This window comes from Aotus nancymaae, unplaced genomic scaffold, assembly GCF_030222135.1.
Source record: "Aotus nancymaae isolate 86718 unplaced genomic scaffold, 86718_ANA_hifiasm-v0.15.2.pri h1tg000098l, whole genome shotgun sequence".
Classification (NCBI taxonomy): Eukaryota; Metazoa; Chordata; class Mammalia; order Primates; family Aotidae; genus Aotus; species Aotus nancymaae.
In genome coordinates this window covers 565020-579014 of record NW_026988513.1, presented here as the reverse complement: position 1 = coordinate 579014, position 13995 = coordinate 565020, and the positions used below count along the sequence as shown (strand labels likewise).

Sequence of the window (13995 nt, the reverse complement as noted above, 5' to 3'; positions counted from 1 at the left end):
CACAATCAACACTTGAAGTCACTGAAATAAACGACTTTAAAATCTCACATGAATGACTATATACACCAAAAATCAACCCAGAAAGGCACGGTATCATAGTAAGCCATCGCACTGACGAGTTGGCAGGCAGGGCTGGAACCCATTGCCTGATACCAAGAAAAGATATTAGACAAGAGTTTCTCCTTCAATGTCAGCCTTTTCCTATGCAAATGACAAAAAAAATTCTTGCTCTCCTAACCATGGTTAAATATGTTGGGAGAAGCAAATACAAAGATGTAAATGATAAAGCAAAAAGGACAACCTTCCGGGGTTTAAAATAAGTTCTAGTGAAAGATCTTTGTATTTTATTTTCCAAACTTGAAATTTCAGAACCAGGGAAAACCAGCAAGTAATTCTTGACTAAAGGACACACTATAAGAAAAAACACATGAAACTACGCAGCCCCTGAAATCCTCATCTCTGCCTTTTTCTGGTGAGATGAGGTAGGCACAGCTCTGTTACCTTGAATGAGTATCTGTATCCTGTGGACTTGGTGACAGAATGGCCCGAGAGGCAGGAGGCCAGCCCCAGTCACCTTCCTGGAATGCAACCTGTCCCCTCCAGCACAGGCACCCACGCTATCACTGCTCTGTAAGTCAGAAGCTAGAGGATGGGCCTCAAAACAGGGATAGTCATCTGAGCATGAGTGTGATGTGCGACCTGGGAGGAAATGAAACCACACTCACAAGGGACAGAAAATGGTACTGCGGAAGGCTTCTCTTTTCTTCTTACTGCACTGTTTGCACAGATTTTCCCAGAGCCACTGTCAAATAACGACATTGGAATCTTTAAGTAAAATTCTACATGTATTTAAAAATAAAGTCCTATTTTTAGAACGTGACCTGCTTCTAATTTGTGTGTGTTGGCGGTGGGTACAGACTGAGAGACAGGATAGGGAGAGATGGGAGAATCTGAAGGTTTTCCATAACAATAGAGCCTTCCTTGGAACTCTGGCTCTCTCTAGAAGAATCTTCTAACAAATGAGATCCCTGAAAACTGAGAGGAAATAGAGTGATAATCACACAAAAAGGTTGAGTTGATGTCAATATCATCAGCTACGCCCATGGTACTTGGTCTTAAAAGCTAATGCTGTATTAGTGATTTTTAAATTTTGTTTTGTAAACCAGGGCCAGTTTATCCTTCTGCCTGTCTATTTTTTCTATTTGCTTAGATAGCCTTTCTTTAAAAATAGGAATAAGGCCAAGCATGGTGGCTCATGCCTATAATCCAGCCCTTTGGAAGGCCGAGGTGGACAGATCATTTGAGTTCAGAAGTTCAAGACCACTCCAGGCAACTGGGCAACACCTCTACTAAAAAAAAAAAAAAACTCAGCTGGCCATGGTGGTGCATGCCTGTAGTCCCAGCTACTCAGGAGGCTGAGGTTGGAGCATCACTTAAGTCTGGGAGATCAAGGCTGCAGTGAGCCAAGATCATGCCACTGCACTCCAGTATGGGTGACAGAGTGAGACCTATCTCAAAATAAATAAGTAAATAAACAGTAAAAATAAAGCTAGGAATAAGGTCTAATAGTAGTAGCGTCTAGAGATAATCAGCAAAGTGGCCACTGTATGAGAACACACAGACATTACTTCCTTTCCTTTATGGTCTGCATTCAACCAGAAAGAAAGGTACTTGCAAATGTTTTGCTGCTATCAAGTAAATCCAGCACAACTCAACCTGTGTGGTAAGATCATATTCTGGCAGAAATGTCTTGTGCTAACTAAAGAAAGCATCTTTTAGTAGTAAAAGAAATAGAATACATTTCATATATATGGATTTCATTTTTATAATTTTATAAAGAAATGATGGGCAGGGGGATCCAATTCAGGTATTTACAGGGCATCTGTTATGTGCCAGGCATGTTGGAAGGGATGATTAAAGACGAAGAGGGATAGGATCCAGATCCTGCCTTCAAGGAACTTCCACAAGAGACTGACATGAGATAGCAAACAAAGTCCTGACTGCTCCTCAGAGGTCTCCCTCACTTTTCTCTCTCCACAGAGAGCCCAACCATTTTCTTTATGAGAAAAAATGGTCAAAGTGATCTCAAATATTTTACATAACTCTGAGAGGTACTTAGGGAAGCTATCCTACGGAGTAATTTCATCCCTTTCTTTAAGAACTCTACTAATAATTTCCATATGAGGCTTAGGCCAACAATGCAAAGACAATTTCTCAAAGGATTTCACAATTTTGCCTTTACATAATTCGGCTTCTGTAAACTGTACCTGCAACTAACTGGCCCTAGTGGAAGTCCAGTTGTTTTTCTCTTCTAAAAGGAAAAGGAGTCTTTTACTTAACTATACCCCAAATTTATCTGTTTGGGGCATATGCAGCACAGTTTCTGAAGCAACTGTAATAAGTCAGAAATCCTCTCTAAATTTGAACCCAAGAGAACAGTGGCTATTGAATATTCTTTACCTTCAATAAGGTATAGAGTAGGAGCTCATGGAACGAAGTCCCCAGCCTATATTAAACTTACTTCACCAGCAAGTCGGTGGTAAACATTTTATTGCTGCATGAGATCTGGTCCATTTTCTACAGTGTCCATTCTATGTTGCCTGGTCTTACTCTCTTGATGCCCTGGCCCATCAGACAATCAGTTACACGGATTTCAAGATCAAATCAGCACTACAAAGCCATCAATTATCCCAGCTTTATTAAAGTCAACAGTTAGAAAACAAAATAACAGATACTAAAAATGCAACTGAACCAACACTCACAGAGCAGATCAAACTTTCTTTTTTATCTAAGCAAAAGTATAAGGAGAATCTTTGTGGCATTACTGCTATAATTCCTTCTCACAGAATAAGCAGAAGAGATGTTTTCTAGAATGGAGTGAACAGGGCAGAAAATACAATGTGTTTCTTTGCTTTCGGGAACATTCAACTTAAAAAAGGTTTTGTTTTGTGTCTTTGGATGCAAAGGCAAGATTAACATGCTTGTATTAGAGGGTCCCCTGAGGGTGAGCCTGGGAACCTGGAGCTTGGGCTTGGGCATTCAAGTGGCCCACAAAGGGACAGAGCAGAGCCCCCAGGCTTCTCCACCAGAGCTCTGCCAAGACAAAACATGTAATTTTAGTAAATTATTTCCTGCAATAAAGGTGGTAATAAGTAGGATAAAGCCAAACAATACTTTAGCATGCATTTAAAAACAGAGATTTGACTTTTAGCTTGTGTGTGTATAGGAAAGGGACAGAGAAAAAGAGAGTGATTAACTCATGGTGTTTGTGCAAAAGACTGCCTCAATTACAAATACTTTTTGCCCTCTCCAGAGTGCATTAGTGTAAATATGAAGCATATATACACTAATGCACTAATGTATATAATGCACATATATATTAGTGTATATATATACACACTAATATATATATTATATATAGGAAAATCACTAAATTTAACGATGTCAATCTTATAAGAGACAATTACATCTATTTCCCATGGACAGTCTTGTTATTAAAATTAAACAGTTTAGTTCATATTTTCAGATTTTTCAGATTTTCATGGAAGTCACAAAAAAGTGGGAGACACCAGTGAAGGAAGAAACAGCTGGGGAGCAGGGTAGGGAAGGAGCAAGGGCAGACTGGGGTGGACAGAGAAAGCTCAAGGAATCTCATGGACTTGGTAAGTGCAAAAGTGAATAGCTAACCTAAGCGTGAAAAGTTCTTTAGTTTAAGAACTTTCTTACACTAATATCCTAGGACTTTTGCTCTCAAGACTAGCACCAGGACTTTCTTAAGTACAATGGGTCACTTCATGATCCGCAATGGTGTAATGACACTTCACATCAATGAGCTAACTAAAGGGTGGAGTACAAGCTTCCATCTTAATGTGGTTAATTACTACCCATTAGAACTTAGGCAGCACTTACATGAAGTTTCATAACCCTCATAATCCACGTCCACAGGCACTATGCCTAACCCATTTTATATGAATATGCAACTTCATTCTCTGTACATTTTCATCCTCTCTCCACACATACCCTTGCCAAAAACTGCTTTACTGATTTAAGGTCATATGTCAATTTTATGGGGTTTAAATTAAACTTAAAATGTGATCTAAGAATGTACAAAACCTCTGTTTCTAAATTATCTGTGAATGAACACTCGAACAACTCATACTAGAAATATGGGTGATATAGGTGTCTTTCATTAAACAACAATTTAAAACAGGACCTACAGCTTCTTATTTGGGGACAAAGCAGCTCCTGGGATGACATTCCAATCAAGCAAGACCTAGCCAGATGAAATAAGCAACTGTGATTTTCTATATTTTTCTTAGCTTATTTTAAATAATACACTGAGAAGTTTACTGTACAGAATAAAGAAGGACAAAAAAGAGAAATGGCAAGTTGAATTTGTTATACAGTTTTCCACAGCCAGATCAGGAAAATGTTTTTTTGCTTAGTCTAAACATTTTATGTTTCAAAGACGTAGGAAACAGTTACAAGCTATTCTTTTCCTATAAATAAGGCTGTTTTTTCTTTTTTTTTTAATTAATCAAGGCCCTTGAATTGTCTTTCTTAAATGTTTGGTTTGTTAGAAACAACACAGAAACCACATTCTTCTAAATATAGATAAAGAAGAGACTATTTAGTTATTTTCATTTTTATTTCTTGGCACATTTTTCAAAGATTATATTAAATAGCCCCCTAGAAAGCTAGAAGATTTTTTCCCACAATGGAAAACAACAGCAATACCTCACTAATCAATATAAAAAGTCAAAATAAAAAAATTGATGAGTATTACAACACATTCGGTGAGCAGGCCACTGACATATTTTCCTTCCAAGCAAGAACACTTTAGGCTCCTAAGTAATAATATAGAATTAGACTCCCACAGTGAGTAGAAATTCAATTGCTAACCTTACTACCTAACAGTCACTTGACAAAGTTTCTAATAGAAAGATTTTCTAGAAAACTCCCCAAGTAAATGTCCTCTGGATACAGTTCCACAATGACTTCCCCTGTGCTAGGAAGACAGGAACGATGTTAAGACAGAGAGCTCTCAGCAGAAGCCTGCTTTTTCTGGACCACTGTCACTTTATGAGACAGATACAACTTCATCATTGCTTTCGGTTAGGTAAGGCCTTACTAAGGAATAGATTCAGGCACCACTAACACTTTAGACGACTGAAACACAAAATGATGCTACTGCTATATGCTACTCTCCTGCATAAACACGGTTTATTGATGGTGATACAGGCAGGAGGCAGACAGGGGTGGGTCCCTGGTGAAGCCCCACCTTCAAACCAAAAAGCCTGAAACTCATGGTCCAAAGCGAGAACCTGTACTCCTGTTTGCCCGCTCTCTCCTGAGTGTTTATTTCTGAATAATGCCTTTTTGCCAATCAAATGTTGCCTTTCTCAAAACTACCAATGGCCCGCCCTGCACCCCATCCTCTGCCTATAAAGACCCCAGACTTAGTAGAAGAGAGAGAAGCTACTTGACTGGAGAGAGGAGAGTTGACTTCAGAGAGTGGATGGACTTTGGAGGAGAGATGGCTTAACTTCAGGGAAGAGCCCGCTGGACATCAGGGGAAGACTACCTGTTTGTCCCCTTCCCTCTACAGCTCCTCTCTCCACTGAGAGCCATTTCCATCGCTAAATAAAATCCTCCATTGATGTGGTTTGGCTGTGTCCCCTCTCAAACCTCAACGTGAATTGTAGCTCCCATAATTCCCACGTGTTGTGGGAGATAACTGAATCATGGGGGTGGTTCCCCCATCCTGTTCTCATGGTAGTGAATAAGTCTCACAAGATCTGATGGCTTTATAAGGGGAACTCCCCTTTCACTTGGCTCTCATCCTCTCTTCCCTGCCTCCATGTAAAATATGCCTTTTGCCTTCCACCATGATTGTGAGGCCTCCCAGTCTTGTGGAAATTTGAGCCCATTAAACCTCTTTTTCTTTATAAATACCCAGTCTCTAGTATGTGTTTATCAGCAACATGAAAACAGACTAATACATCTGCCTTCACCATCCTTCAAGTGTCCACATGACCTCATTCTTCTTGGACTCCGGAAAAGAGGTCAGGACGCACTGAGTGCAGGTAGCCAAAAAGGGCTGTCACACTGGCCCTTTGCCCTCACTGGCAGAGAACAGCTGCTCCACCTGACAAGGCAAAGGGCCAAGTGAGCTGGTAACACACTGCTGTCCACAGATGGCAGAGCTAAGAGAGCACTGTCACGTGCCCTCTGGGCCTTCAGGGTCACAGGCACCCCAACCCATGTACCAGAGCAACACCTGCATGTAGCTTGCTCCCGCTGGTGACCAGAGCAGCCAGCCTTGCTCTCTGACGTGCTCCCTCCCACAAGGAGTTGCGCACACCAGGCTTAGTAAATGGAGCTTGCTCCTGCAGTGCACAGAGCAACCAGCCAGATCTCATACTCCCTTGCTCACATGCTCCCTCCCCTAAGTGGTTGAGCATGGTGGGCCAAGTAAATGGAGCACCCTGTCATAAGTCCAGTGAAAGGGTCGTGAAAAATTCTGTATCAATGGTGATGTTGCAACAAGCAAATTTCCTTTAAATAAGATCTCAAAGTTTAAATGACATCTCTTCCTTCCAGATTAGTGTAACATAGGGTACAAAATGCTAGTATAAGACGGACAGATAGGAAAGGACTGGGCAGCACTGGGAAATTCTCCCAGCTCTATCTGTAACTTATACACCCTGCTGGAGGCTCTTCACCCTCCCCGGGTTTCTGTATTAGCTGCGAACTGAAAGCTGGAATGAAGGTGAATTCATTCAGAGGACAAGGGATAGTGGGGGCTGGAGACCTGACTACAAATTTTCCTCAAACACACACTTTGCTTCTTTACCTGACACAGCCAATAGCATAGGTTCAGCAAGGTCTGACAGCTGTCTCAGCCAGACTCTTTCATATCTTTAAAATGTATAAAAAGTCTTCAAAAGTTTCTGGCATGTAATAAGTAATCAACATTTGGCAATTTTGTTTATTTCTAAAAGTAGCTTTGTTATTATTTAGCCTGTGCTCACTGTCCCCTGCCACCCCCATAAGAAAAAGGATGGGGGTGCCACCCTGAGAAGTAAGAGGTTCTCTCCCTTGCTGTTTTCAGCCACCACTGCTACAATACTGACTGCTGGACACTGGTTGAAAATGGCATGCGTGCCACCAGGGTGTTCTCGTGAAGCTGCTTGAAACTATATGGAGGGAGGTGGGCATAAAAGCAGGTTGTAGAGGGGTCAGGTAAATACTTAAGATAAAAATATTTTAAAAGTTTGAACTGCTATCTAACTATACCCCATAAAATGCAGATTTTTGGTAACTTGTGTTTGTGCAAATTGAATATTTACAGCTGTAAGCCATTAGCAATATAGCAATTACTTAAATAACAATTTTTGTTCAAAAGGCAACAGTAATTGTAGACATGAACTACAGAATTTGGGTGGTATGCGGGTGTTTGAGGTAACATTTACTCAATTATTCTGTATGTTGAAAAAGTTTTATACTAAAATACTAGAAAAGATCTAACTGCTTATGACTTTATTCAGAAGTACAATATAATTTAATGTAGCTGTATATATTTTTTCTTCAAGTTGAAATACTTTTCATGCGTTTAAATAACTTTTAAAACATCTTGTTTTAAAAGTTTTAAATAACACACATTTAAATAACTTTTAAAACACCTTGATCTAGGAAGCAAGACTACAGACGGATGAAAGTGAATTGGAAGCAGCAACAAGTAACGACTTCATATAAATCGTTGCAAAAACTTTTACAAGTCAGAGGCAAACTCTACTCATTTATGTATAGCACACTACTGCTAATTTTTTACAGGGTTGATAATCTGTCCTTTACACAGATGTAAAAATCAAGACACAACAGCTTGTCTAAGTTGAGAAATAATCCATTTACACAGCAGGAATCACTGGCACCCACCTCACAACAGGAGGAGAAAATGCTCTCTGCTCTTTGTTATGTAAATTCACTGACAAGTAAAAAAGTGTCTGTCACTTAATCTAAAGGTTTACTAATATTTTTGTGACTAAAAGAGAGGCTATGTGATGGCGGGGGGTCGGGGGGGGAGGGCAGGAAAGTGCTGGGAGGAGAAGGGCAGGTCCCTGGTGAGGTCCAGGCCTGTGCCCACGGACCCAGCCCACCACACCCACCATGCCGTGTCTACAAAAACCCTGAGACCCTAGCAGGCAGAGACACAAGCGGCTGTACGTCAAGAGGAACACATCAGCAGAGGAACACACAAGCAGCTGGATGTTGGTAAAATGTCAATAGCATACCATCAGGCACCGGCACACTGGCAGGCCACTGATCGGCGGAACGATACAGAGTTTGGCCGTGGTGGACAGCGGAGACCCCCACCGCACAGAGGAGACCCCGGGCCCCACAAAGAAGACCCCGGTGGCTGAGCAACCGGACTCCAGGGGAAAATCACCTTCCTGCTCCATCTCCTTTCGGGGTCCCCCATCTGCTGAGAGCTACTTCCACTCAATAAAACCTGGCAGTCATTCTCCAAGACCACGTGTGATCTGATTCTTCCAGTATACCAAAGCAAGAACCTTGGGATACAAAAAGCCCTCTGTCTTTGACATAAGGAAAGGGGTCTCATTGAGCTAACACAAGCCATCTACCCACGCTAACTGAAAGAGCACCCTGTAACACACGCACACTGGGGCTTCAGCTATAAACATTCACCCCTAGACACTGCTGTGGGGTTGCAGCCCACAGCCTGCCGGTCTGCATGCTCCTCCAAGAGTTTAGAGCAGTGGGGCCCCGAAGAAGCAAGCCACACGCCCATCGCATGCCCTGCGAGGAGGATAAGGGAAAGTCTCCCGTTTCAACTGTATAATTGAAATGTGTGTAAATGAGATGGTATTATGACTTGTTTAACCTACATTTGCAAACACTTCTTTATTCTAGTTAATTTCAGTGTCAGGGTGCATATGTGTTTTAAACAATGTCTCTCCTTTTTCATTTTCATGATTGCTGACTTTAATTTTGGCAACAAATTTACTTTCAGATATAAATCTCGAGTACTCTTATGTTGATATATTTAAAATTGCAAGGAATAATATTTCTTAAAATGGAGAGTACCAATTCTTAATAATGGTACCTTTTGAGAAACCAAGAAATTTAGACTTTGTTCAGAACATACAAATGAGAACTATAAAATTCTTCCTACATCATCAACATACTAGAAACCCAGGAGAATCCTTAATACACAAGATCTACCTGTATTATGGAACAAGTTAAGACTTGGATGGCAAGGAGAATGACTTAACTTTCTATCTGTCTCCCCATGGAACCTGACCATTTCAAATTTTTAGTCAAAGGGTAAAGTGTTTAATCTTGTGTGAATATGTTGGCTTCTGGAAAAGCCAATGACACCATCTTTTCAAGCAATCATAAAAATGACTTCATTTGAGGCAACGTTTTTGCAACATCCCCTATTTAAGCCAAAATGTTTATAAAGTATTTTTATTTTATACTAATTCAAATGTGAGCCTGTTGTGCCAAGATGTAGACTACACTCACAGCACTGCTAGTCCGGCATTTGGGGAGTGAGATGACAGCAAGGTCCTTCTTTCGCATCTGCTAGTTTACATAAGACTTTCTCCTTACTTAACAGTCTCATTCATTTTCATGAGATTTTTTGGCCTATTTCTGAAATATCACTTCCTACCCCAGTCAATTACAAAGGTTTACAAATGTTCATTTAAAATATATGGAAAATAAGGACAGTATAAAGAAGAAAATAAACATAACGAGTAAAAAGCACTATCAATATTATGGTATACCATTTCCCTCACTATCAAAATCTATTTGATTTCTGACTTCTTTTTCACCTAAGTGCAAAATAATAAAATTGAATGAAATTTAATCTATTTGGTTCTTCGAACTTAGAGAAGAATCTGAATAAAGAATACCTATATAGCTTACTATGTAGCTCTATGCATATGCTGACGGCTAGAAGGCTAAACAATAAATAGATATTATTGAGAAAATAATGTCTTTTTACAAAACAAGCCTCTTATTTTTTAGTAGGTAAGGTCATTTAGGTTAGACAAAAGAACGATTCAGCTTCTCTTGTCAATATCTAATTTCTCCTACTTTCTCATAATTTCTAAGTGTCGACCTATATATTTTTTGGTGTGATGTTCTTAAAATATATCTAAGGATTAATGTCATAAAATGCTTCTTTGTAATTATAGCTTAGAAGCACATACTTAAAAGATGTAGGCCAGGCACGATGGCTCATACCTGTAATCTCAGACACTGGGGAGGCTGAGGCAGGAGAATCACTTAAAACCTAGAGGTGGAGGTTGCAGTGAGCCGAAATCATGCCACTGCACTCCAGCCTGGGCAACAGAGTGAGACACTGCCTCAAAAATAAATAAATAAATAAATAAATAAATAAATAAATAAATAAATAGAGATCTAAATGTTACACTGTTCAAAATTCAAAGTCAGGGCTAATTATTTTGTGCACATAACAGAAATCAGTATTAGGTGTTCAAATACACACACTTTTTTTTATTGTTACGAACAAAAATAAGATCGCAGGTGAACCTAATCTCTGCACTAGCAAACAAACTACCTGTTTGCTTTCTTTTGCAGGCATTAAAGTTTCTTTCTGAATTGCATAAATGAACAAGAAAGCTGGGTCCAGTTTCCTAGAGAGGGATCACTCAGGACAGAAACAGTCTCATGAGCACATGAATACTGTGAGCATTCGAACAAGAACAGGCAACTCCAGGGAAAAGACAATGTCACAACCATGCTTGCTCATGTCTGGCACAGAACCAACATGGATATTTAAAAGCAGACAGATCAAGGCAAAGCAAAATGTAATCATTTGTTTATTAAAAAAAAAAAAGAACATACTACTTATATATGTGATATATGCAAACCCAAAACTTAGCATGTCTAGGAATCCCAAGAATGAAAATCTGAATTTCCCTTTAACAATATCCATTGTTTTACAATAGAATCATTACTAACCTCTTTCTTTCTCTCCAATAGGTAAAGTTCACCAACATGCAATATAACATGTTAAGAAATGTGTGATGTAATAACCAGTCTCTTCAGCAGCAGAAAGCAAGGAGTTCCATAAGAATATTACTCTTGTTGGGATTTAGTAGAATAATGTAAGACTGAGGGTCTTGGATTATAGATTGAAATGAGGCAGTATTTCTGAACTAGTACTTTTATACCCCCAAAATAAAGAGGAGCACCATTCAAACATTTTTTTCCATCTACCTATTCATCCATCATCCAGCACAAATAATTAAAAGAATATTTGTGAAAGTTTTCCTAATTCAAGTACCATTCAGTGTAAACTACCTGCATTCCAGAACCACCAATCCCTGAATTGAAAGCAGCATAAGTGTAAACATATCTGCATGAGCAAAGGTTTCTATGCTCCTACCTCTAGGTCACACTTTTTCACTGTGTGCCTGGCATTTAGAATATCAATAGATACAGATATTTTCAAGAATGTAATGTGTCAGTTCCTACCTCCACATAGTCCTTGGCATGGCCCCAATCTCGTTTGGCATCCAGATTTCCCAAACTGAAACATTCCAGTTGTCCAAGGTAAATCTTAGCTACTGACCGGCTAATTTTTCGAGTAACAAAATTAGCTCCTAAAAAGAGGCAAAAGATGTATTATCAGTCAAGTGCATTTGACACATTTAACAGTTTGGTGAACCAAACCCAATTTGAGCCTCTGGGCATTTCTTTCATTCTTCACTCCCAGCCACCCTGTTAAAATAATAAAAGAAAAGAAAAAGTAAAAAGATCATTAACTGTCATTTAGACAAGTTAAGAAGCCCTAATTCTCTGTGTCACATCAACTCTACTTTCATAACAAACGTTTTTCTTTGGGGGACATCTTAACATTCCTAATTTGCTGCTTCAATATGCAACCCAGGCATTAGGCCAAAGAAAAGCTGTTGGAATGCCAGTTTTTAAACAGAAAATTCAAAAGGGTTGTATAAAGGGAAATGCCAGAATGGACGACAGACATCTAAGACCACCCTGATTTTTTTTTAAGAACACAAACATCATATATTCCTATTAATAAAGCTACTTTGGGGCTCATGGGGCGAGAAAGAAACATAGCTTAGTTCACAGGGTAACTAGTTAAAGGAAACAAGAAAGGAATTTCTTTGGGCTGCCTTTCTCTTAACAAAATAAGTGGTGATGGCTCTTATTTAGAAACCTGCACAGCCATCCAAAATATGATATGGTTCCTGGGCAAAAGTTTCTCTGCACTATACTTAAGGCAAGGCCACTTTCCAACTTCACTAAAGTGTCATCTACAGAAAGGGCTCCTAAATTTTGTGTAATATTCTGAAATGATTGGATGAAAGGGGTCATATACTGATGAAAGTACTGCAATTGCTTTAATGTTCTCTGGTCTTTAATAAAAACTCGATCTGCTTTTAAAAGATCACAAAATTAAAAGGCAGTTCTGAGATAGCTTTACTTTGTATCTAGATAAGGCTATGAGAAAACATCATTTAATACCAAATTCTCAAGGTAATAATATACACATTAGTTAGTTAATAATGGATCCATACAGTTTAGATACATGAATATCATAATTTATCACATACCAATGACTTTACCTATGTTCTTTTGCAGATGAAGCAGGGAGGCAGATTTATGATAAAAGCATTTGGCTTATGGAGAACTGGCACAGAAATAACGGGAATATTTCTAAATAGGATTTCTAAGTTTTGGCAAGAATACGGCTTAGCACAAGTTCAAACACACACCATATTCACTTACTTCACAAACTTGATACATACACTTTTACCAATACCATTATCATTAAGAAATACAATGGGACTACCATGGAAATCCAAATTTTCAATTTCCCCTGGTCAATTCAGAGGGTACATTAAGAAATACAAAGTTTCAACTTTCCACAGAGGTTTATATAGCACATAGAGGTCCTTCAAAAAAGTGTCTTTTTTTTTTTTGAGACAGAGTCTCACTCTATTGCCCAGACTGGAGTGCAGTGGCACAATCTCAGCTCACCGCAACCTCTGCCCTCCTGGGTTCAAGCATTCCTCCTACCTCAGCCTCCCGAGTAGCTGGGACTACAGATGCTTGCTACCACATCCAGCTAATTTTTGTATTTTTAGCAGAGATGGAGTTTCACCATATTGGCCAGGCTGGTCTCAAACTCACCCACCTTGGCCTCCCAAAGTGCTGGGATTACAGGCGTGCGCCACCACATCTAGCCAAAGGGTGCCCTTCAAAATGAAAAACTACTTATTAATCAGTAAGTAATTAGTGGCTAATTAGTAATTTAAAATGTTTTCTATTGACTTGTAACAAACAAATTTTAATTTATAATTAAATTTAGTTTTTTTGATGTTTATTGTTATTTCAATGTCAGGACTATATTATTTTCTCAAAGTATATTAAGAAACCAATGATGGCATATTATTAAATGAAGTTTCCAATACAAAACACTTTGGATTAACCTATTTATCAGTAAACTAATGTTTGGGAGTCTAATGGAAGCATTTGACCCTGTTCAAACAATTGACTGATTCTTTTACCCAGTGCTCACTGCACACTGACCAAGCACCCAGCACTGAGCTGGGCACCAGGGATCTGGGAGTGAAGCAGCAGCCCCTGTTCTCAGGTATCACAGAGTGTGTCAGATGGGCCGACAAACCAGTGCCAAACCTAGTAAAATGACAGGTTTGGAAGCAGGGGAAAGCCTGTGGGGTTGTAGCATAGCTGCCCAGCGCAGCACGTGAAAAATGCCCACCAGAAAAGGAGCTTGAATGGAGTCTCCCAGTGACGTCCTGAAGGGATTAATCAAGCTATGAGACAGGGGTACTCCAGGCAGGAGGAACAGCACTTGCAAAGATGAGGAAGGGTCTTTCTCTTCCAACTCTTAACACAACTTTAGGATGGTTACGGCACCTCCAATGAGGGCGATCACTATAAGCACTT

General features: G+C 39.5%; 1 protein-coding gene across 1 annotated transcript in view; it reads right to left on the bottom strand.

The window, feature by feature from the left end:
- GMDS (GDP-mannose 4,6-dehydratase) overlaps nt 1-13995 on the bottom strand; it is a 640483-nt gene that overhangs the window by 296256 nt on the left and 330232 nt on the right. The window contains exon 7 of the mRNA XM_012464875.3: nt 11533-11660. Within this exon, the coding sequence (XP_012320298.1) occupies nt 11533-11660 (128 nt within the window). The remainder of the gene's footprint in view (nt 1-11532; nt 11661-13995) is intronic.